The sequence below is a fragment of the Thamnophis sirtalis genome, unplaced genomic scaffold, assembly GCF_051295495.1.
Source record: "Thamnophis sirtalis isolate CommonGarterSnake01/CBP01778 unplaced genomic scaffold, rThaSir2_p1.2 scaffold_7, whole genome shotgun sequence".
Taxonomy (NCBI): Eukaryota; Metazoa; Chordata; class Lepidosauria; order Squamata; family Natricidae; genus Thamnophis; species Thamnophis sirtalis.
Genome location: NW_028261387.1, coordinates 73727510 through 73751853, shown reverse-complemented (window position 1 = coordinate 73751853; position 24344 = coordinate 73727510). Strand labels below are relative to the sequence as shown.

Below are 24344 nucleotides of genomic sequence, written 5' to 3'. Positions count from 1 at the left end.
AAAAACCAGTTAGCCAGCGGGAGGCATGCGTGAATGCGCAGTGGACCTGAGCTGGGGTGAGGCTCGCGTGCCTGCAGAGAGGGGTCTGCGTGCCACCTGTGGCACACGTGCCATAGGTTCGCCATCACGGTTCTAGGAGAAGAGCCTTTTCTGCTGTGGCTCCTTCCCTGTGGAAATCTTGCTACAAGAGGTGAGAGTCTCACCCACCTTTCTGGTCTTCTAAAAGGGCCTTTAAGCCTCACTTTGCCAGTTAGCATGGGGCCCAGCCCAGTGGAAATGCTTTAGGACCGAGGTGGTTGGTGCAGTGACAGAGAAGACACCTGATCTGTCTGAACCTTCAGTTTTTAGTGTGTATTTTATTTTTGAAATTTAAATTGTTTTTCTATTTTTATTACATTGTACACTGCCCAGAGTGATTTGGACAGTGAGTTAAACAGCATATAAAATAAATAAATACAATAAAATGTATAGGACTAATTGCTTCAAACTGAGCTCGAGCCACTAAATTACAGTTAACCCTCAACATATGACCACAACTGAGCCCAAAATATCTGTGGCTAAGCAAGACAGTTGTTGTGAGTTTTGTCTCATTTTATGATTTTTCTTTCCAAAGTTGTTAAGTGCATTACTGCAGTGGTTAAGTTAGTAACATGGTCGTTAAGTGAAGTGAATCTGACTTCCTCATTGACTTCATTTGGTTGGAAGTTTACCAAAGATGAGATTGCAGCTGCCATGAATATGAACCACTTGCCAAGCATCTGAATTTTGATCACATGATCACCGAGATGCAATGGTTGTAAGTGTGAAAAATGGTCATAAATCATTTTTTCAGCGCCTTTGTAACTTCACATGATCACTAAACAAATGCAAGTAGAGTATAGTAGAGTAGAGTAGAGTAGAACAGAACAGAACAGAACAGAATAGAATTCTTTATTGGGCAAGTGTGATTGGGCACACAAGGAATTTGTCTTTGGTGCATATGCTCTCAGTGTACATAAAAGAAAAGATAGATTCATCACAATTCATAAGGTACAACAGGTAAGGTAAGTCAAGGACTGCCTGTATTAGCATTTACATTCTGTTCAAATTCAGCGGAACAATTATTTCTAATTTAAAGCTCATCCCAGTGGTGGGATTCAGCCGGTTTTCACCGGTTCGACCAGGATCAGGTTGCCTTTTGGAGGTGTGGCCTATCCCCGTTCTCCAGCTCCGCTGTACATGTGGGACGAGCCTCCCGCGAATGCCATCCTGACTCTGGGTGAACTGGTTGTTAAATTATCCCCCACTCCAGCTCTCAGTGGATCCTGGGTGCTACACTGCAATGGAGAAACGAGCAGCAGAGCAGCCGGCACAAGAGAAAGAAAAGGCCGCTATCCCTCTTTCTTCTCCCTGCTCCTCCTTCCCTCATGCCAGCCGCTGCATTTCCTGTTTCTCCATTGCAGCGCAGAACCCAGGAACCACTTTGATAGTGTGTGTGTGTGTGTGTTGATAATTTAACAACTGGTTCACCCGGGGCCAGGTTGGCCATCACTGGAGCCTCATCCCACATGTGCAGTGGAGCTGGAGCTGGAGGGGTAGGACATGCCTCCAACAGCCAACCTAACCCTCGGCGAACCGGTTGATAAATTAGTTGAATCCCACCACTGGTTCATCCTAGTCCTAAAACCCAAATTGCTCTGGATCCATATAGCCATCTAATACAGAGGCCTCCAGAAGTTTTGATGTATAGCTCCCACAGTTTCTTGCCATTGGATACACTAGCTGGAACCATTGGGATCTTCATGTCCCTGTCCCTGAGAATAACATAATTTTAAAAACAATATTGTATTACAAGACTGAGAGTAGTTATACTTTTATCTAAGATTACCGTCTGAAATAAAAGTCTGAATTATAGATTCTTGAGTTCAATGCTAAGTCACTCGACTGCTTAAGTGACAATTGCACTTCATATTTTGAATTATATTTACTAACTATTTCCATTTTCCTACTTAAAGTAGTGATGCTGGAAAATACCGGAAATCATTTTCTTGCCTCAGGGAATGATTTACATTCATTGATAGGGCTCCACAGATTTGGATTTGACTGATTTCACCCAAAAATCTCCTGTGGATCATCTTGGATTCCCAGGAATAAAAATTGGATGTAATAATTTTCATATTTAAAAGCATTCATCCTCAAGTAGCATCGATCACAGCCTAACCTTCAAAAATGCTGACCAAAACTAAATAGGTTTTCTGCCACTCTAATTCTCTGTAGCTTAAATAAGTGACGCCAAAGGCAGGACAGAGCCACTAAAGCACAAAAGAAAGATAAAGTGAAAGTTAATTTGTTACTGGTTGTAAAAGTGAAGAAATAACTTGAAGATTAGGAAAGACTGTAAACAACTCCTCCTACTCCACAATTACTGCCTCTGGTCACGAGACATTTGTGTGTTGACCAGCATCTATCACAGCCAGGGAAGAGGGACAAAGGAGGATACAGGTCTAGAAGGAAGAGAATGAAGGGCCTTTCCACATAATGCTTTGGTATTAATACTACAATGATGCTGCACCTGTAGATTCTCATGCTACTGTCCTTGCTGAGCAGCTGAATTAATACCCTTCTGGCTAAGTGGCTTAAGATTGTAGCTGTCTCACATGAAGTCTCAGAATTGTGGGCAGCCAATGCTTCTATGCTTTGATTTGCTCTGTGAAAACAGTGTTGCAATGCCAAGATGGAAGTAGAATCTTTGCAGGAAGCTAATTTCAGCTTTCCCTGATTGGCTGCCTGGAGGAACTGTTGGTGACAGTGGTGAGTTGCAGGCAGTACGCCCCAGTACAGGCGTACTGGTGCGTGCCCGGAGCACCGGGTACCATTCCGGTATGGTGCTCTGGAGGGCCCACCTGCCTGTCTGAGCTCCTTACCTGTATTTGAGCTCTTTGATGCTTCCACGCATGAGCACGGAGTGCACAGCACCTGCGCGATGCTCCGCCGAGCAGCTGAAGCATCACAGAGGCTTGCAGAGGCATCACAAGAGGACGCATGTGCACACTGTGCACACGTTCATGTGGTGGATGCCGGGCCCCGTTGCAACCATACAGGTTGCAATGGGATCCGGAATCCACCACTGGTTGGTGAGCTCCGATAAATGCTTCAAAAAACAGCAGTAGGGACAACTGTGGGTCATTGCAAGACAAAATCTAAGGTGCCTGGATGTACTATGGCAAATTTTCAGTCATGGTTCTACTATTATTTGGTTGCTTAGTAATAATGCTCCCTGAAAGACTGAGCAGTAAAGTTATTGTAGTTTTTCAGGAAGGAATGAAAAAAGAAAAATTTCTAGAGGTGAAAATTTCCCTCAACATCAAGATGTACCACGGGACAAAATGTACCACAGGTGTGAGCAAATTAATTGTCGATTTAACCAGACAAGGCTGATTTGTGGCTGTAGCCTATTGGGTAGAAAAAGTAAGGGCCAGAAAGGCAGATGTGAGGAAGAGAGAATACAAGTGGTTGGCAACAAATAAAAATAATCTCCTTGCTGCTTTGTCTCCAGCTATTACTAGCCTGCCCATTTGAATTATCTTCAAGAAAACCTGGCCTTTGTCAGAAAAAATATCGTATCCATAGTAGAAAGAAGTTAAATTCAACACATGAGCAATGAATCAGGGATGAAAAGTAAAAAGGGAAGGGGGTGGTTAGCTTTGGTTTCAAACATGAAGTAGGTTGGAGAAATCAGATTGTGATTCTTTCAGTTAAATCCCAATTGTCACAACTTGAAAACAATCTGTGTGGCTGTAGGGATAGAACCTAACTGTATCATCCAGCCCAACCTGGGACCTTCTGATATAGCAAGTGGCAATACATAATCTGTTGAGGGAGGGGTAAGGAGTGCTGCCATGACTTTTTCCAATCAGGAACGTATACTGTAGGAACGAGAGCACCTTGGCATTCAGTTGAAGGGGCTGCCATAAAATGGGGCTTGGCTGGTTATAAAACTGGGCTGTGGAGAATCTGAGGGAGTCCTAAGAGAGGAAAATAGAAAGTTGATGTTTTTTTTAAAGAAGGCAGAACTGCTATGATGTAAGACACGAAAGAGCGAGAAACCTACTTTTCTTTCTCTCTTTATCTTTCCTGTAAAGAGTTAGATAACTAGCTGGTCTATGCTAAAATTTGCAGCAAAAGTATGAAAGCACAAAAAGAGTCTTTCACTATTCTTCCTCATGAGCTCTGCCTACTGTTGACTTCTTAATAGTTTTCTTGTGTGTCCAATCACATTTGGCCAACTCTTCTCTTCTCTCATCTCCTCTTCTCATTTTTATCCCTCGTGGATAGATGACCATCCATTACAAAATATTCCCTCATTTTCAAAGTCTATTGTCTCTTTCTTCCAGACTGTTTCCCAAATAGTTCATGCAGCTATTGAATTTGCAAACAGTTTTCCCAGATTCAAACATCAGCTTCTCACTTCAGTTTGAAAATTACAGGGGATAAAGAGGAATGTTATACTTCCTATTTTAAGCATATTACCCTGACTTTCTGCTATTAGTCCGCCCCCAAAGTCACTTGTTTCATAAACTTATTTTTCAACAAGAACACAATGATACATTTAATGTGTCACTTTGGTTCCTTGCATAATAATAAATCCAGTGGTCTGGTTTCTTCTCTTAAGACAGGGGATTATTAGAAGAAAATGCAATTTTGTCTTTAGACTGTAATCAGATAATAACATGATTAGCTGCTTGCAATTGTGCAAAATCTCAACATATCCCTTTTTCTGAACAAACAGCAAATAACCAGACCTTAGTCCAGTGATGGCGAATCTTTTTGGCACCGTGCCGAAAAGGTCGTGTGGAAACATTGTTCTAGCATGCGGTCATAATCTCACTCCAGAAAAGCTGAACTTCCAGGTTCTAGCGCACATGCACACCTGATGACCAGCTGGGTTGCGTGCATGCGCAGGCCGGGTTTTGGCACTGCCACATAAGTGAAGGGATTCCACTCCAGAAAAGCCAAACATCCAGGTTCCAGTGCACATGGACACCTGACAATGAGCTGACTGGCGTGCATGTGCACACCACTTTTCGGTACTGCCGCACATGCAAAGGACAGTTGATCATTGCGGGCACATGCACGCCAGAAACCCAGAAGACAAACAGGAAAGGCTTCGTGTGCCGGGCGACATGGCTTAGTGTGCCACTTTGGGCCTTCACAGCCTTAGTCCATTGCTTTTTTCCCCCATTCAATCATGTCTGATTCTCAGAGAATGAACAAGTCCCTGCAGTTTTCTCGGCAAGGTTTTTCATAAGTGGTTTGCCATTTTGTCCTTCCTAGGCTGAGAGAAAGTGACTGGCCCAAGATTACCCAGCCTAAGGCAGGACTAGAATTCAGTCTCCTGGCTTCTAACCTAATGCTTTAGCCACTACACCGCAACCTCGATCGTGATGGTTTTTGCCTTTGCAGAGCGGGGCTGGGTGTGACCTGCGTGTGATGAATTCGGCCCAGGGGCCGTCAGTTTGACACCCCTGCACTACACCAAACTGTCACTAATCACCACTACCACTGCTAAATTTCACTGCTGCTAATTTTACCTGTAAGGAAAGGTAGAATGGCAAGAATGGGGTGAGAGAGAATAGATCAGCTGTCAGAAAGTCAGTTGCTGGTGCAACTTGCAAGTAAAACCATACATTCTGAAGTGTATCTGGCATCTCCAGTCTTTGCCAATTGAACTGAAGGAACCTTACTAGGACTTATTCCTGACTGAACATTTCCAACAGAATATAGGCTATAACACAATGTATAACACAAACTATCTAACCAACTACACTTAGTGTGGCCTTCATATGTGCTGAATTACAATGCTTATTCACAGAAGTTCTGACTGGGAATAACGTGAATGTAAACTGATATACATGGAAGATCCAGGTTGGGGAAGGTTGGTATAATGAAACTTTTTCATGTTATTATTCCTTCAATTAGTGAAATGGCTTTCAAATTCCACCCCACCCCTTTCATATCATCTTAGTGGAAAACGGTCTTGGCGAACAAGTTTTATAGCCCCATATATTATGCTGGGAAAAGCAGCTATTACTGCTATAAAAACCCACAGCATTTTCAAGGCCTTGCAGTCATAAAATTGAGAGGAATCAGGGACAAGCTGAAGACGTGGCAATCCTGAGACAGCATTTTCCTGTGCCAGGCAGCGTTCAGTTCCTTCAAGGTTGAGCGCAGTTTGTTTCTCTGTACTTCAATTCGCGACATCAAATGGAATCAGGTTCTGCTTGTAAGGTTTCAAGCGCCTGTCTAAATTCAGTTTTAGACATGATGCTCACAAAAGTAATTACTGCTATTGGAAAAGAAATCACACCCCAGGCCAATAAAATCTCAGCAAACAATTCTCATTTTTGTTTCAGGTGTGCACATGATAAACTATGCCCAGCACTTGTCACTTTTGTTGACTCACACAGCTGTTTACAGATTTCAAAGGATTTGTCATTCCCTTCCTCTTAACACTGATATCCTAGGAACTGGAGAGTGGAGTGGCAAAGTGAAAGAACTAAAGATCTGTCAACTGCCTCTCCCAAATCCTTTGGGAGATGCTACTGCAGAATTATACAGAATCCTGAGTTGTTTGCAATAGTAGCCATGAACTGAGGGTGAAGCGTGAGAATCTTTCACTGAATGTGTTGGAAAGCTGAATAGCTTGTGTGCATGTGCAAATGCGTGTAAAACCAGAAAACGGAAAGTGACATACTTGGCTGGTCCTCTAAAAACCCAAATGCTCCGAATTGCAACACTATGTTGCAAGTCCTATTTGGAAAAGCAAAAAGCCAGCCTCTTTTCACCTTGAACTTAGATTTTTTTTTTCTTTTGGCACAGCTCCACCATGTGGCTAAATAACCACTTCTCCTGACTTTCTAATATCACAATGTTCCTTACTGGATTTCCACACCCAAAACTTTTAGCACAGTCTTTTCTGGTAAGAATCTGGAGTTTTTTTTTTTTTTTTTTTTTTTTTTTACATTTTCTTCTTATTTGAGCAGAAATGTTGAAATGTTTTTATAGAGGAAAGAGGAAATATGTGACATGGTGTTTTGCAGGTTGGTGTTTCCAACCAATTTTTAATTCAGCCTCCCTTTTATTGTAAACTGCCTTAAGTGCTTAAACAAAAAGGCAGCATATTTAATGTTTAGGAATATATTTTTCTAATACACTTTGAACAAGCTGCTCTTTCATATGATTACAGTACAGTGAAATCTTATGTACAGGTAATCTTTGACTTACAACTTAGTGACTCTTTGAAGTTACGATGGACCTACACTGTGGCTATTTATGACCTGGATTTGAAGTTACAATGGTCAGGCCTCCCTCCTGAAGTCACGTGACCAAACCTCAGGTGCCTGACAACACAGCTACATTTATAGCTATTTGCAACATCCCAGTATCCTGTGACTATAATTTACAATGTTTTTCCTGAAAGGCACTTACTTCTGGTTTTCAGCAAAACTGTGCTCAGAATGAACCATTGGTTCACTTTACACTTGACGTGTTTACTTAATGATTGCTGCAAAAGAAGATCCTAAAATCAAATTGGTCATAGGCTCCATGGGCAGGTTCCTTCATGGTTGTAAGTTGAGGACTACTGTCTGTGCCTTTAGAAGTAGTGTTATGATAACCTTAGACATGGAACCAGTCAAGATCTTGGAATATCTTTCCTTTACCAGGAAGTAGAGAACTACAACTCCCACAATGCCAGCTTTTGGAGAAGAAAACAAATTCTGGGTTGACTATTTTCCACTAATCTGGTTCGTATCTATAGCGATTCTACTTTTGTTTTGCCTTTCTGAAAATTAACAACTGTGTTAGTCTTCTGCATTCACTGCTAAGTTTGTCAGTTATCTTTATTGCTAGACTATTTGTTCAGCAATGATTAAAATATCTTCTGCAAGCTTTCTCTACTCCCTCAACTCTTTGAAGTAGTACCTCTTGAGCAGCATGTTCTACAAACCAACCACCTCATTTGGGCTATAAAAGTTTTAGTACTAACAATGTTGGAGAAATTTTGTTTAACAAAAGGAAGAAAAGAAAAAACCACCACGGTTTTGTCAAATGAATTCAGTAGAACCCATTCAATATATAGATAGTCCTCAACTTACAACCACAACTTAACCTGGAATTAAGTCGTGGCGATTGTTAAGCAGGTCACCATGTGACTATTCCCAATTTTACAATCTTTTTCTTTCTTTTCTTTTTTGCTGTGGATGTGAATGCCACAGTTGTTAAATAAACCCATTTTTTTCAATGGTTTTTGCAAAAAAAAAAACCCTGGCAAAAAACACCAAACATTGTGGCTGCAAAAGAGCCATATGTGAGTCAGTTATCAAGCATCGAAAATGCAAATATGATTTGTGTGTGTGTGTGTGTGTGTGTGTGTGTGTTTTCCCCTGTTAGAACTCCAAAACCAGGTTGTAAGTAGCTCTGGAGATTTTTTGTGATAGCTTGAAACAGTTGCTAAGCAATCAATTGTTAAACAACATGTAAACCATCCCCAATTTTCCACAAGTTGGAAGGGTCATTTAGGCCACTGACTCCAAACTCCTGCTCAGTGCAAGTATCTAGATTAAAACTTTCTTGAGAGATGATTGCAAGCTTGTTTGCACTCACACTGCTCTTCCCATTACAAAGTTTATTCCAACATTCAGTTAGAATTTACTTTTCTGTACTTACCTTCATTATCCTAATGCAGGCAAGAAAGAACACGTTATTCTATGGGACATTTTTTTCTAATATTTGAAGGGTGGTATCATATTTTCCCTCTGTAGCAGAGGAGGGTTGCTCCCTGTTCAGCCCAAATCGGGCAAACCAGTAATAGCGACATGCACACGAGTGCGCAAGAGCATGCGAGCGGATCAGTAGTAAAAAATTTGGAAACTCACCACTGCTCTGTAGGAGTATCCACATAGGGAATCAAAAAAGTGGAGTGTGAGAATGAGAAAGTCCTGACCTCTATTAAACCCCCCCCCCTTGCTACAGATGCTCTGATCTGTCATTTTTTATCAAATATAAACATACCAATCTCATTCAATCTCTTTTCTTAGGATTCAGTTCCAGTTTTTCCACAATCTTCTTAAGTTGTATTACCTGGGACTGGAGATAATATTTTAGATAGAGTCTGAACAATTTGGATTACCATTCAGTCTATGGAGATTTTCAGTCATCCAGTCATGGTTGTCCCAAAGGTGCTTTTTTCAAGCGGCAATTGGACTTTCTGTTTTTTTTTTTTTGAGAAGACTTTTCGTTTCTCATCCAAGAAGCTCCTTCAGCTTGAGCATGGTCAACATTTGGATGCTTGGCAACTGACTCATATTTATGATGATTGCAGTGTCTTTGGGGAAGCCAGATTCACTTAACAACTATGTTACTAACTTTACAAATGCAGTGATTCATTTAACAACTATGGCAAAAAAATTCATAAAATAAAATGGAGCAAAATTTGCTTAACAACTGTCTTGCTTAGCAATGGAAATTTTGGGCTCAATTGTGGTTGTAATTCAAGGACATGTAGTAACAGTAGCAGTAAAAATAAGTATTCCTCTTTCATAGATTTCTATTTTTGAAAAATGAACTCCGATATTTCTTTATGCATACCTACAGAGAGATGTAATGCATGATTATATATAAAATCCTTCAAGCTAAACCATTAAATTCTTTCAGCCATTCCATCAAAACCATTAAAAATAACTTTTTGAGAGTTGTATAGGTCAACAAGATCCCAAAGCCTACATATTATTTTATATCAGTGTTAAAAATACACTATAACCTTTAATTGCATGTCAGTTTATTTGTGGTTAAAGGAGCTAACAGACACTGAACTATAAAAATTCATCACCTTGGGAGAGAATGTGATTAATTGGTTTGCTATTCACATTGTGCTGCGTAAATACGGGCAGATTTTGATTAATGCATTGTTGAAAGAAATGTCCTTCTGGGTTTGGCTCCAAGTGGGGGAAAAGACACTGGAGACATGGAGGCTGCTTGGAAAGATGGTTTAATGGTGGACAGAACCACATGGCTTGAGTCCTGAACAGAAAAGGTAATCACATGCTTCTATGTTGGTGGAGAAGGCCGAGGAAGGGGCTTGCTGAGCTTTTTATCATCTGTTCAGCCCCACCTATTTCCTGTTCTTGTATAAGAAATGTATTCTGATTGGTTGTCAGACTCCCATGGGGTCACAGGGGCAACTCTCTTGGCTGTGTTTTGAATCCAGGTTTTGTTGAGTTCTCAGATGCCATGTGGTGAGTGGGTAAAGGCTAATCATGCCTTAATCCCATCATCCTGGAGCTGAAGGGGAGAACTCTTTATTATGTAAAGGGGCTGGCTTGGCCTTCTTAATGGCCCATTGACAAAGAGGGTGGGGGCAAGAAGCTGCAGGGAGCTACTCTGTCTTTAAAACATGTTTCTCCCTTTTCACATCCAGGGAAATATAATATTCTGCCTTTTCAATATTTCCTAGAATATTTCATTTTTCTGGGTGGGGGCTGGGTGATAACTTCCTACAGCATAAAGGCGGGCATCAATTATTATACGTCTCCTATAATTCGTACTTCGATGGAAGGACTCAATTGGCAACTGGCTTTTCAGTCAAGCTCTTTAGCAGTTGGTTTATTGTTTGTCTTTTTTGCATAAACTTTCCCCCCTACAGCAAGAAGTTTGGTCTCAATAAAAACCTTTCCCCTCTCTGCTTTATTCTACCTCTCCTAGCCACCACGGCTAAGTGTTGACACTGTGAACCGGAATTACAGGTTTAAACCTATATCCTAAAGATGCATTTTTTTTCAACTAAACTTTCTGATTTTTCTTTGAAGACATTTTGCTTCTCATCCAAGAAGCTTCTTCAGCTTTGCTTAATTTTTTGGATGGGAAGTGAAACATCTTCAGAGAAAAAAACCCCAGAAAGTCCAGCTGCCTCTTGAAAAAAAGCACCTTTGGGACAATCACGACCTGGATGACTGAAAATCTCCACAGACACTTTAAACCTATAGAACAGGGATCCCCAAACTTGGGAACTTTAAGACTTGTGGAGCTTTGCGAGCTGGAGAATTCTGGGAGTTGAAGTCAACAAGTCTTAAAGTTGCCAAGTTTGAAGACTTCTGCTGTAGAGATTACGATCTTTGGTGGGTGGTGCTTCGCCCGAGAAATCCCACGCATGCTCACTCTTCCTTCCTCCCCCCTTCTCTCCTCGACAGGAAAAAGCCTCGGTGAGGCTGACCGAAGCGTTTCCGGGTTATGACCCGGTTCTCCTGGAAACAGTCTCTTCCCATTAGTTGGTGTTTTGGTGAGTGTCGGGCATTGCACGGGCGGTTGTTAGTTTCGTTGTGGATGCGCAACTGTGGGTCGTTCCTGTTGCGCCTGGGACGGCGGGATGGGTTTCGTCACCTAGGAAGCAGGTGACAGTCGAAGTACGGAATTCATTGCAGCCGCGTCCTGGGGAGGTGTACTTAGCAGGCATCCTATTGAGTTCAATGGCGCTTAGTTTTGGATGCCGAAATCAACCGGTTCAAAAATCCAACTAATTGGAGGGATGGCTTCCCCCCCCCCTCTTTTGCTCTGTTTTTGGCAGCGTATGAATAATTTGGGGTGAGGGGAAGTGTTAGGCGTGGCTGCTTTCTTCCACTCTATTAAGACTATGGAAGCGCAGGGAGATTCCCCTCGCCCAGTGGCTAGCTAGGAGATTTTATTTTATTTATTTGTATCGTTTTTACCAACAGCCCAAGGCGGTGAGGACATATCCCAACACACCTTCCTTCTCCTATTTCCCCCCAAACAACCACAACCACCAGTGAGTGAGATGGGTTGGGCTTAGAAAGAGTGACTGAAAGCCCAAAGTCACCCAACTGGCTTCCCCTGCTAAGTCGCCCAACTGGCTTCCCTCTGCGCATCCACAACCAAACTAACTTCCCCTGCTTGATGTCTCAATCTTCTGCTTTAAAACCTATGCCTTAACCATTAGACTGAATTTTCTTTTCTGAAATGCACTGAGAGAAGAGAAACATCACAGACATCTTTTCACATCACATGGATCAGCACAGTTTGGATTTGGTCAGCGTCAGAGGTTGTGATAGGCATCTGTCATCAACAGTTTATATATGTATGTACGTATGTATGTGTATATATATATGTTATAGCTTCAGTAAACTATTCAATTGCCTTTGCCACGACAAGGCAGTAATCCATGAAGGGGCAACATACACACACACACATACACACGCATACATACATACATAGAGAATGAGAATGAATCAATCAATCAGAGGTTTTTTGGCCTCATCCGACTAAGCAATTTTCAAGAGAGACAGATACACCCATTTTGGAGCAAAGTGCAAGCATAGATTGTGCAATTCACCTTTCTTCAAATGGTTAAATGCAGCACTGCAGGCTACTTCAGCTGACTGCAGTTCTGTAGTTCGGCTGTTCAAATCTCACCAGCTCAGGGTTGACTCAGCCTTCCATCCTTCCGAGGTAGGTAAAATGAGGACCCAGGTTGTTGTTGGGGGCAATATGCTGACTCTGTAAACCACTTAGAGAGGGCTGAAAGCCCTATGAAGTGGTATATAAGTCTAACTGCTATTGCTATTGCCAGCAGCTTTCAAATATCACTATAGCAGAGTGTGGACATTCTAAGAAACCCCAGGCTGTTAATGTCAGGAAAGATTGCTGACAGCTGAAATTTCCAGAAGCTGCTGCTGAAATATTTGCCTCTCCCCCCCCCCCCCATGTCCTATGTGATCTGCAGATGTGTATAATATAAGTCAAAGTGTTGGAGAAGTGAGATATTCACTTTTTGATTGCTTTAAGATAAGCAGTTGAACTGCATCGTTCAGTTTAGAAATCCCTTTTGAAATTAAGCAGAAGGAATTATTAACAAAAGTAATAATCTCTGGGTAATCTAATCAACCGAATTAGAAACAAGAGTTGCCAAAGTGATGTGCTTGCAGCATGTATTTCATGGATGTTCATTTGAAAACCAAACTCATGTACAGGGTTGTCGTAGAGTCATAAATTGCAAGAATTCCTTTAATTAGAAATTGTTTGTTTAGTATAAGCCTTACATTGCTTGGAATGGTAAATTGTCAATTCCCATAAGTACCAATCCAAATATTCTGAGCAGTTGAGAATTTAGGAGATAAATTTTCCCATGATCATGTGATCATGTTTATCCCACGTTTTCTCATAATTGTGTATAATTAAGTTTGCTGTTAAATATTATTACTGGAAAATGGGAATTATCTGCTATTTGACACATCTAAATATATCCACATTAGCACAATAGTTTACTACTGTCCAAAAATCTATTTGTAAAAGTTGGTGATCAGCTTGGTCATTTTTCTTTGTCTGCATTTTGTCACGTTTTTCCCCCCAGATATTTCTCTAACCAATGTCAGGAGATAGTGATGGCACCGTTAGAAGTCCCTCTGAGGGATCTCTGTCAGGAATTGAGATCCTGCCAGTGCAGAAAACATATGTGTGTACCCTGTCTGCTGAGCTTATTGCCAAAGCACGTGAAGAGCTGCAGGAAAAACCCGAGTGGCGGCTTCGAGATGTTCAAGCCCTCAGAGACATGGTGTGCAAAGATTATCCTAATCTGGGGACATGCCTAGATGATGCTTTCTTGCTTAGGTTCCTTAGAGCAAGGAAATTTGATTATGATCGGGCACTTCAGCTTCTTGTGAACTATCATTGCTGTAGGAGAAGTTGGCCTGAGGTTTTTACAAATCTGAAGCCATCTGCTATAAAGGCTGTCTTGGAATCTGGCTTTGTCACTGTGCTTTCTCATTTAGATAATGAAGGACGCCATGTTGTCTGTATTCGCCCAGGTATGATTAACTTTTTAAGATGGATGAATCTTTTGTTTGCTTTCTTATTTATTTGATTTATGCCCACTTTATATTGTTTGTTTGTTTATTTGATAGCCTGTCTTTATTTTGTACAGTCAAGGTACTATATGTGCCATTCTGTCCTCCTATTTTCCCCACACCTGTTCAATAAATATATCAGTACATATTACTATATCTTCAATTAACATAATTTTGTTTACTAGTGTTTAATTAAGTAATATAATTCTAAAAGATTATTGTTCTGAGGATTATTTGTATAATCTTTGTATATTTGTATAGGACTGCAAATCTCAGCATTCATTTTCTTATAAGTATTAATTCAGTTTGATCTTAGGAGTCCAACCATGAAAGGTTTGTCCAATGTGACTGTTTAATTATGTTTCTTAAAACAGCAGGATTTTTCTGAAATAAGAGGTAATGGGAGCTTAGAAAAAGATTTTTACAGGATTATTAATAATTGTTAAAACATTCAGGTTGGTAATGTACTTTGTTTTTCTTTTAACTTTTAACTTCTGTCTCTGTCTTATTAATCATAGACAAATGGACACCAAGTAATTATCCAATTACCGAAAACGTTCGTGCCATGTACTTGACATTAGAAAAACTCATTCAGTCTGAGGAGACCCAAGTGAATGGAATTGTAATTCTTGCAGACTACAAAGGGCTCGGTTTATCTAAGGCATCTCACTTTGGCCCCTTCATAGCGAAAAAAATGGTTGGAATACTCCAGGTAAGATTTAAACCATTAAAGGAAAAATATTCAATATAAATTATTGATTCTTCTGATTCTCAGTGGTGCAAATCAGGACCTTTTGGGGAGAGTGGGGGAAATAATGCAAAATATAAATGCTTTGGTCATTTTTTGCAAGGGAAATATTACAAAGTTAATATTTGTGGTTCCTATAATAGATGTTGGAAAAAAGAACAGAAGCTTTCCAGGCACACTTTTCTTCTATGAATTACTATGAGGTTTTTTTTAACATGGCTTTTAGATAAATAATTTCTGATTATTTATATAATTGCCATTGACATTTCTGTCTGTCTATATATTTTCACCCAAAGGTAGATATGACAGCTCTGAGAGCTATAAAGACATTTCTGTATGGAGCCTTTGAAGTTTCCTGATTGCCTTATTGTGTTGTCTTTCTTGTGCTCTGATAGGCTCTTCTTTACTTTCCCTTTTGTGGCTTGCTTTTACGCTACAGAGAAGAATGGAAAAGGGAAAAATAAGTCTTTCTTGAGCTTCTTGGAATTTCAGGGCCTTTGGCAAGCTGTTCTCACTGATGCCTGCTCTGTCCTGTCCAAATCCAGAAGTTTTTTCCATGAGCCAATTCGTTCTGTAGATCTCAGGGCTTGTTTGCTATCAGGTTTTCCACTGCAGATTTCTCCTCCTGCTGTGCCTGGATTCACAGGGCTGTCAAACATGTTGTCACAGAAGTGACATGTGACGTATTGGAACTTTTCCCCCCTTCGCTAAACCAGGTGTGGGTGTGACTAGTATGCGATGCATCCGGCCAGAGGCCGGGAGTTTGACAGGAGTTTGAAACCTGGCGTAGCACATCCATTGCATCGAGCAATCTAACAACATTACTGACTTCCAGTATCCTCTGTTGCCTAACATTTCTGTCTGTCTATATATTTTCACCCAAAAGTAGATATGACAGCTCTAAGAGTTTTAACTGGAAACTCTTCTAGTTCTCTGTGTGATTGTTTGCTTGGTGCTGACAAAAAGGAAAAAAGACCTTTAAGCTTGAGGCCAAATAAACTCAACAACTCCTGTAAAGTATTTTAAATAAATTGCTGATGAACAGTTCCATTTCTTCCTGTGACTTTTTAATCTAAAATATAAGCTATAATTGCACTCCTTCTAAGCCTGGTCCCCATTTTTATAAATCGATGTGTAGCTAGATGTCTAACATTTTAAGTATTGTAAGAAAAGCTGACTAGCCTCAAGTATGGTGATTTAATAAATAAATTTCAACTAAAGAGTGAAGCATAAGTAATGTGTTTTATCTGGGGGTTGTCTGTAATTTTGTCTTTTTAAAAACATTTTAAACTCTTAGGAAATACCTAGGAAATACCAAATAGTAGATAGGAGGTAATGAGGAAACAATATTGGTCAGTTTAATATAGATAAGAATGTTGTTAGTATGAAAAAAATCTAACTTATTAGTTTTAGCCTTACATAATGTGGCAGACATAAATTGAAACTAGTATTCTGTTACTCGCTTTGATACAGGGAAGAAGTTGTTTAGTAATGCATTGTTTCATAGTAGCTGTAGTTGCAGCAAGTGCCTATTTTGCTATGAATATGGAGGGTTGTTTTTCTGCATTCTCATACTTCTGCTGACTTTCAAGAGTAAGATTTACATTGTTCCTGGGCAGAGTTGCAGTTAAAAGATTGATGAGTGTGTTAGGTAAGCTTCCCGTTGATAGCAAAAGCACTAATTGGATGGCAGTCTATTAGACAAAACAGTTAAGTCTTTCGACTATGGAGGGAGGCTGTGCTATATACACAGAGTGTATAGTGAATATTATGCCATTCTCCTTTGTAAGTTTGTCGAAAGCAAAAATCAAGGTAATTGATTATTAAGAATTAGGTATTAGTAGGCCCTTCCCCACATTCCTGATGATGGGCTTTCCTTACATCCTTGAGGCAATTGCTGCTCTCAGGTAGCAAAACAACAGTTTCCAGTATAGGTGTCCTCAACTTGTGACCACAGTTGAGCCCAAAATTTACGTTGCTAGGTGAGAAATTTGTTAAGTGAGTTTTGCCCCATTTCTCAGCACAGTTGTTAAGTGAATCACTGCAGTTCTAAAATTAGTTTCACAATTGTTAAGTGAATCTGGTTTCCCCATCAAACTTTCCTTGTCAGAAGGTTGCAAAATGGGACACATGAGTCTGGGACACTGCAACTAGCATGAATGTGAGTCAGTTGTCAAGCATCCAAATGTAAATCACCTGACCATGGAGATGCTGCAATGGTCATAAGTGTGAAACATGGTTAGAAGTCACTTTTTTCAAAGCCATTGTACTTCAAACAGTCACTAAATGAACTGTTGTAAGTCAAGAACTACCTGTATAAGGAAAAGGTGGATTTACTTAATAATTTGATGTAATGACTGTTTGACTACTGTTCTTATGGTTGTGGGTGCGTGCCTGCACACTGTTCTTTGTGTGCTGGTCGACTTTATTTCATTGCTTTGGTTTCTGTTGCTTAAGATTGAGCAAGATTCCGACTAGCAGTGCCTGATGCAGATTCCATTCTCTCCCACTCCATTTTCTCTCACCTTTGGAGCCTACGGACATTTATTAATGAAATGGCTGAGCAAACCAGAAGTGCTGAACCCAGACACTTCTGTCCTTACGCATTCATCTGTGAGACAGACTGGCTAATAGCAATAGCACTTAGACTTACATACCGCTTCACAGTGCTTTTACAGCCCTCTCTAAGCAATTTAAGAGCCAAGGTGGCGCAGTGGTTAAATGCAGCACTGCAGGCTACTGCTAGATCAGCAGGTCAGCGGTTCAAATCTCACCGGCTCAGGGTTGACTCAGCCTTCCATCCTTCCGAGGTGGGTAAAATGAGGACCCAGATTGTTGGGGGCAATATGCTGACTCTCTGTAAACCGCTTAGAGAGGCCTGAAAGGCCTATGAAGCGGTATATAAGTCTACTGCTATTGCTATTGCTATTGCTATTGCTATTGCTATAACAATTTACAGCATCTACATATTGCCCCCAACAATCTGGGTCCTCATTTTACTGACTTCAGAAGGATAGAAAGCTAAGTCAATGTTGAGCCTGGTGAGAGTTGAACTGTCAAACTGCAGCTAGCAGTCAGCTGAAGTTGCCTGCAGTACTGCATTCTAACCACTGCGCCACCTCGGCTCTAAGCCCTTTTCTCTTAAGAATAGATGAAAAGCTCACCTCCTCAATTGTAGGTAGAAGGTGGGAGCTGGACCTCAGGAAAAGCCAAGGATTTCCCCAATGAGAAGTACTCCAGGGACACAGTGATGAGACCAAGAGTGCCTCCTGGAAATCAAGAAGCAAAGAGATGTGTAGGACACAAACTAGTCTCTTACCTTTCTCTCTCACCTTCTCTCCCCACCCATCTTTTGGCAGTAGCTTTCCAATCCCCATGCCCTCTTTGATCCTATGCCTGATATTGCCTGCTGCAGCAATGATGCCCTGGCTTGCAGTTGGCCTTAGGATCAGGACCAGATTAGCATACTTTTCACACATCTCCTATTGCTATTCCTAATCCCTCTCCCCCCTCCCCATCAGGCAAACAAGAAATGGCTTTGGGGGCACAGAGCCCGTGGCCGGAAGGGAGAGAATTGTTCTGCAGCACTTGAAGCTTTTCCGATCACTAACTTCCCTCTGAACCAGTGTTAGGCTGGCTTCCAGGTGAATGTTCTGTCGTGAGAAAAAGTCCTCCACAAAATGGAAAGCAACCCACCTTGGAGCTGACCCTAGTGTTGTGTTAATTAATTAATCCTTGCAGTTATGAGTGTGAATTGGATATTGGATATAAGAGCCGAGATGGCGCAGTGGATAGAGTGCAGCACTGTAGGCTACTTCAGCTGACTGCTAGCTGCAGTTTGGCAGTTCAAATCTCACCAGCTCAAGGTTGACTCAGCCTGCCATCCTTCCAAGGTGGGTAAAAGGGGGACCCAGATTATTGGGGGCAATAGGCTGACTCTGTATAAACAGTTTAGAGAAGGCTGTCAAAGCACTGTGAAGCAGTATATAAGTCTAAGTGCTATTGCTATAGAACAGTGTCTGAGGAAAGTCCATACCCAGAACTTTTTTTCCAATTGGTTCCACTCAGAACAATATCCCCTGTCAAGTCTTAGGCACATGGAGCTTCCAATTTACCAATAAATAGTGCAGATATAATTCATGTTTATTGTAAGAGACAATCTCTGCTTATAGTTCAAAACTTAAATTGTGGTTGCTAAACTAGAGGCAATCCTCACTTAGCAACCATAATTGAGACCGACAATTCTATTGTTAAGCAATGTGGTTATTAAGTGGGAAATCATTACTGCGACAGACTTCCATCCTTACTTCCCATTTGGCTGTTACGTAAATCACGGTGCCCATTAAGCGAGACATCATGTGACAGCAATTTGCAAATTTACTTTCACATTCTCCCATAAGCCAATTGTGAAACACACAAATGGTGATTATGTGACCGTGGAATATCACCATTGTCATAAATGCAAGAATTGGTCACAGAGCTGTTTTTAATAGTGTCTTAACTTTGGTCACTAAGTGAGGCAGTTAGTAAGCAAGGGATATATATATGTGCTTTTCAGTTGCATTCTACATGAAAAAAAATTGGAATGCCAAATTCTGTGTCTTTTGCATGCATGCTAGTGGACGTTTTCTTTAGTGATTTTCTTTAGAGATAGATGCATTGTATTCTTTACAAGTTTTGTGATTGGTGCTCATTAATGTAGACAGCTACTGAACAGTATTTTAACATATTAATCCTAAAAGCCTTGTCCTTGAGCTACACACCCCACTTCTGCCAACCTAGGGTAATATTTCATGTTTTAGATGAACTATGATCCATAAAATGTTATGGCATAATACATTTGGAAATATTTATGTTGACATGAGAAATGCCCCTCCTGTGGTGACTTCACTAAGAAAGGAGGAATACCTTATTTGTACAGGAAAGCTTTGTGCTAAAATCTTTTGTTATTCTTGAGAAACACACATTCTGCCAAGAATTTCTCTCTGAAACAAACAGTTTCTATCCCACTCAGAATTTATAGTGGAAATGTGTACAGAGCATAGTGGTTAAAATATTTTTACATAAACAAATTAAGACTGACTGAGTTTGTTTTGAAAACCAATACCATTATTTCTAAACACTAATCTTTATAAACGTTATTGCATTTCTTTCTTTTAGGATGGCTTTCCAATTAGAATAAAAGCTGTTAATGTCATAAATGAACCTCGCATATTCAAAGGCATTTTTGCTATTCTCAAACCATTTCTAAAGGAAAAAATAGTAAAAAGGGTAAGTACTCAATAAAACTGTATGAAATATATAGTGTCTATGGGGATATTAGGGAGGGCTCTTGGATATATGCATGGCTTATGAGCTTTCAACACCTATTAGCTTGTTCCTATAGGGCAGTGATGGCAAACCTTTTTTGGCTTGCGTGGTAAAAGCGGGGGAAGCGCAGGGGGATTGTGCACGGGCATGCCACACCCATAATACAATGTGCACAACCCCCAGCGTGCATGCGTGCATGACCAGTGCTCCCCCCCCCATTTTTGGTGCGCTTTTTTCACCCTCCCCAGGCTCCAGAGGCTTTATAGGAGCCGGGAGGGCAAAAACACACACACACACACACACGGAGGCTTCAGGGAAGTTCCTGAAATGGAGTGTGAAAAAACGGCCCTATGGGCAAACCGGAAGTTTAGGAACAGACTTCCAGTTTGCTCATAGGGCCAATTTTAGCTCTCCGGAGCCTTTAGGGGCCTTCCAGAGGCTTCTTGAAGGCTCTGGAGGGCAAAAAGCAAGCCTACTAGCAAGCCGGAAGTGACTTCCGGTTTGCTTGTAGGGTCGATTTTAGTCCTCCCGAGCCTTCAGGGACTTTCAGGAGGCTTCCCTGAAGGCTCGGGAGGATGAAAAACGGCCCTACAGACAGACCAGAAGTGACTTCCAGTTTGCTCAAAGGATTGTTTTTTGCCCTCCAGACCTTTCAGGGATGCCTCCTGAAGGCGCCTGAAGACTCCGTAAGGCTAAAACCGGTCCACGAGCAAACCGGAAGTACATTCCTGAACTTCTGGTTTGCCTGTAGGCCCATTTTTTTGCACTCCGGAGGCTTGGCCTCAAAAGAAGGTGCCATAGGTTCACCATCATGGCTATAGGGATATTGGATTTAAGAGGCAAGTCTGATCCAGAAAGGTAGTTGCTTTTGGAAAGCTTGCCTCCAGTAGTAGTTGGAAATTCATCGCTGGAAGCTTTCGAAAGAGACTGGACTGCCATCTGTCAAAAATGGTGTAGGGTCTGCTTGGGTGGGGGGTTGGACTAGATGACCTACAAGGTCCCTTCCTAGTCTGTTAATCTGTAAAGTCAAACTATTTTCCAAAGTACCAAAAGGCAAGATGAGATCACACTTGGAATACTGCATTCAGTTTTGGTCGCCACGATGTAAAAAAGATGTGGAGACTCTAGAAAGAGTGCAGAGGAGGCTTTCAAAAAAGAGACTGGACAATCATTTTTTTTTAAATTTACAAACATGTAAAATACACACACACAAAACTTAAGATGTACACCACATTTACACAATACAATATGAACTGGAGCTTCCTGTTCTTTCTAATAGCAATTATCAATTGATACCGCTCACTTTATATTATTTCCCCTTCTATTATATTTCATTTGGATTTCACCATTCTTAACCCTCGTATTTTACTCATAACTATTATTTTTGAGTTTTGTTGTATTCCGTCATTGATTCTTGTTTCTTTTCCCTGGATTTCTTTAGTTAGTTTGTCCATTTCAGCACAATCCATAACCTTTCTTATTATTTCATCTTCGCTTGGAGTTAATTTGTTTTTCCATTTCTGGGCAAAGGCAATCCTTGCCACCGTAATTATGTATATTATTAAATACTGGATTTCTTTTTTGTATTTCGCAGACATTATTCCTAATAAAAAAACTTCAGGTTTCCATTCTATTTTAACCCGTTATTGCCTCCAGCCAATTTTTGATCCTTTTCCAAAAAATTTTAGCCTCCTCACAGGTCCACCACAAATGGTAATATGTTCCGTGTATTGATTCGCATTTCCAACATTTTGGGGAGGTATTTGTTAAGATTTTAGCCAACCTTGTTGATGCCAGGTGCCATCTTTAAAACATTTTGTACTGGTTTTCCTTGTATGCAACTGATAGTGTCATTTTTAAGTTTGTTCCCCAAAATTTTTCCCATTTGTCTAATTCAATATTATAGCCAAAGTTTGTTCTTTCACAATTTCCTCTTCCATTTTAAACTTCAGGAGAAATTTATATATTCTGTGCAAAGTGGGAGACTGGACAAACATTTATCTGAAATGGTATAGAGTCTCCTGTTCAAGCAGGGGGGTGGACTAGAAGACCTCCAAGGTCCCCTCCAACTCTATTTTTCTAAGTTCTTTTCTAAAAAGCTACAGTCTGTGCAAAGTGACTTTAATAAAAATTCAAAATGTTTAATTTGAATTAGTAAAATATATGTTTAAACATCATCTGGGAAAGAAAGCCTTATTTGTTCTATTGAGGTCTTAACTTCAACCTTAACTGCAGCTAATCAAATTAAATCCATCTGCAGCTAAATTTGGATATTCCTTTACTTCGAGCTTGTAAATAAACCCAATATAATTCTCCACAGCAAAGTCAGAAAAGATCTATTATTTATTCTCTTTTCATACATTTCTGTAAATATCCTAGTCTAATGTGGAGACTAATAACTGTTCCTGTGAAAAGAATTAGGCTCCAAAAGGAGTATATTCCTGTTAGAAACAGAGATAATTTATTTATTATTGCTATTGTATTAGACACAATTTATGTAAGTTGAAGCTTATGTAATCATTGATGAAGTAGAAGTCTTGTTTTTCCCCCCTATATATAACTGCTGTATTGTTATATATTTATTACACAAGTTTGTGCACCATACATTTCTAAAGCCCTCAAGGCAATTTACAAAAACAAAGGAAAGGATTAAAAATACTCCATTAGATAATCCACATACCATTGTATATTAAGCAACAATCCAGGAGGGACAGATATTCTAAAAGGGAGATAATACATGTGAATATTAAGCTGCATCAGTTTTTGGAAATGGTCTTCTATAGAGCTTGCTTTCTCTAGAGAGTAGAACAAATCTGAACTGATTTTCTTTTCATCCACACAGTAGTAATCTTGGCTTATTCGTGGAGTTCAATGGTTCGTCCAAATGAAGCTTATCCAACAGGATATAGCTTAAAACAATTTGAGACAGTTTAAAGAGAAATTATCTTTAAAAGTTAATAAAGATTGTGAGACTTTCAGTTTTGTCCTATGATGCTCAAGAATATCAGTCTAGTCTCAAATGCTGCTGTCAATTAGACTTGTAGTATTGAGGAATACTGTGAACCATTGTCTAAGCTTAAAAGGGAAGTCGTATCATTTTTTTTCTAAAATACTGTATGTTTAATTTGAATTGGAATGGTGTTGAAATGGTTCTTTTCTTCCCAGTTTTTTCTTCATGGGTCAGACTTGCAATCTCTTCATCACAACCTTCCACCGCGAATTCTCCCTGAAGAATATGGTGGCACGGCAGGAAAGCTTGATATCTCTTCCTGGAATGAGCTACTGCTGGCATCAGAGGATGACTTCAAGTATGATGACTCACATCTGCCCTTCTCCAGTGACTGTTCACCACATGATCCCTTAATGAGTGAAGAGATCGATGAAAACCAGCATGATGACTCTTTGCGAAGCTTCAAAACACAGCTCTATTCCTGCTACTAGTCTAGCAGATAAAGCTTCCAAAATGTCACCTTGCTGTTTACAAAGGGAATATTAATTCTCTCATGCTTCTACAACATATGAGTGTGGATGGATATTACTTTACTTTGGAGCCAAAGCAAATCTAAGTAGAAGAAAGTTGTAAGAAAGAGAGATTCTGTGGCACACTGGCAAATGGAAATATTTTGAGCAAGCAGGAGGTTATTGTAATTGACCCAAAGCAACTCAGATACCACAAATGAACCCAGCTAAAGAAAAGCTACTTGATAACAAGGTCCTAAGCACAATTACTTGGAAGGAAGTTGCGATAAAATGTATGGGACTTGCTTCCAAATAAACAGGTTTAGGTGCAAAGCACTAGATTCTTTCTCAGGCTGAAGGGGGCAAAAATGACGTGCAAATTAATAAGTGCAGTAATATAATGCTAACTCTGCAGAGGAAGAAAGAAATGTGGTCTATATGATACAAGGATAGTTGACGAGAAGTTTTTATCTGCCATAAACTAAGAGATAGCCAGTTCTTATTCTGTTGCCATCTATAAAGTTCAGCATTATTTACAAAAAATACAGCTTTATATACTACAGGGAGTGTTACACTTTGAAATTGATTCTTGCAGAAAACAATTAGCTATTGATGTTCTGTTGAAAGCACATGCTCATTTTTTTTCTTTTATAAAGAAAGCATCAAATAATCCATGAGCCAATTTTATTCCCATACTTGAATTTGCATAAGACGGGACCAACTGAGAAGGCACATAATTTTGCATACCACTATAGCACTGTTGGTTGGTACCTATCTCATGAAAAGAGGTTGGGGGAAAACACAGACTGATAGTTGTAAAGGTTTACCTGATAGGAAAAGGGGTGACTTGTTTAGATATCTTTATTTTTGGAACAGAGAAGTTTTGAAATGTTCTCTGCAAACCAGACATAGGACATTTTACAAGCACAATACTC

At 40.2% G+C, this 24344-nt stretch overlaps 1 protein-coding gene across 3 annotated transcripts; it reads left to right on the top strand.

The window, feature by feature from the left end:
- The first annotated feature begins 11219 nt into the window (after window positions 1-11219).
- TTPAL (alpha tocopherol transfer protein like) lies at window positions 11220-24311 on the top strand. 3 transcript variants are annotated; one of them, XM_087720413.1, is made up of 5 exons: window positions 11220-11314; window positions 13400-13853; window positions 14411-14604; window positions 19801-19911; window positions 23116-24311. In XM_087720413.1, the coding sequence occupies exons 2-5, from the start codon at window positions 13415-13417 to the stop codon at window positions 23389-23391; spliced, it is 1020 nt and encodes a 339-aa protein (XP_087576539.1). In that variant the 5' UTR covers window positions 11220-11314; window positions 13400-13414; the 3' UTR covers window positions 23392-24311. The 3 variants fall into 3 exon arrangements, with proteins under 3 accessions (XP_087576539.1, XP_087576537.1, XP_087576538.1); XM_087720411.1 differs by having other exon boundaries at window positions 11283-12127; XM_087720412.1 differs by having other exon boundaries at window positions 11283-12131.
- Window positions 24312-24344: the final 33 nt, after the last annotated feature.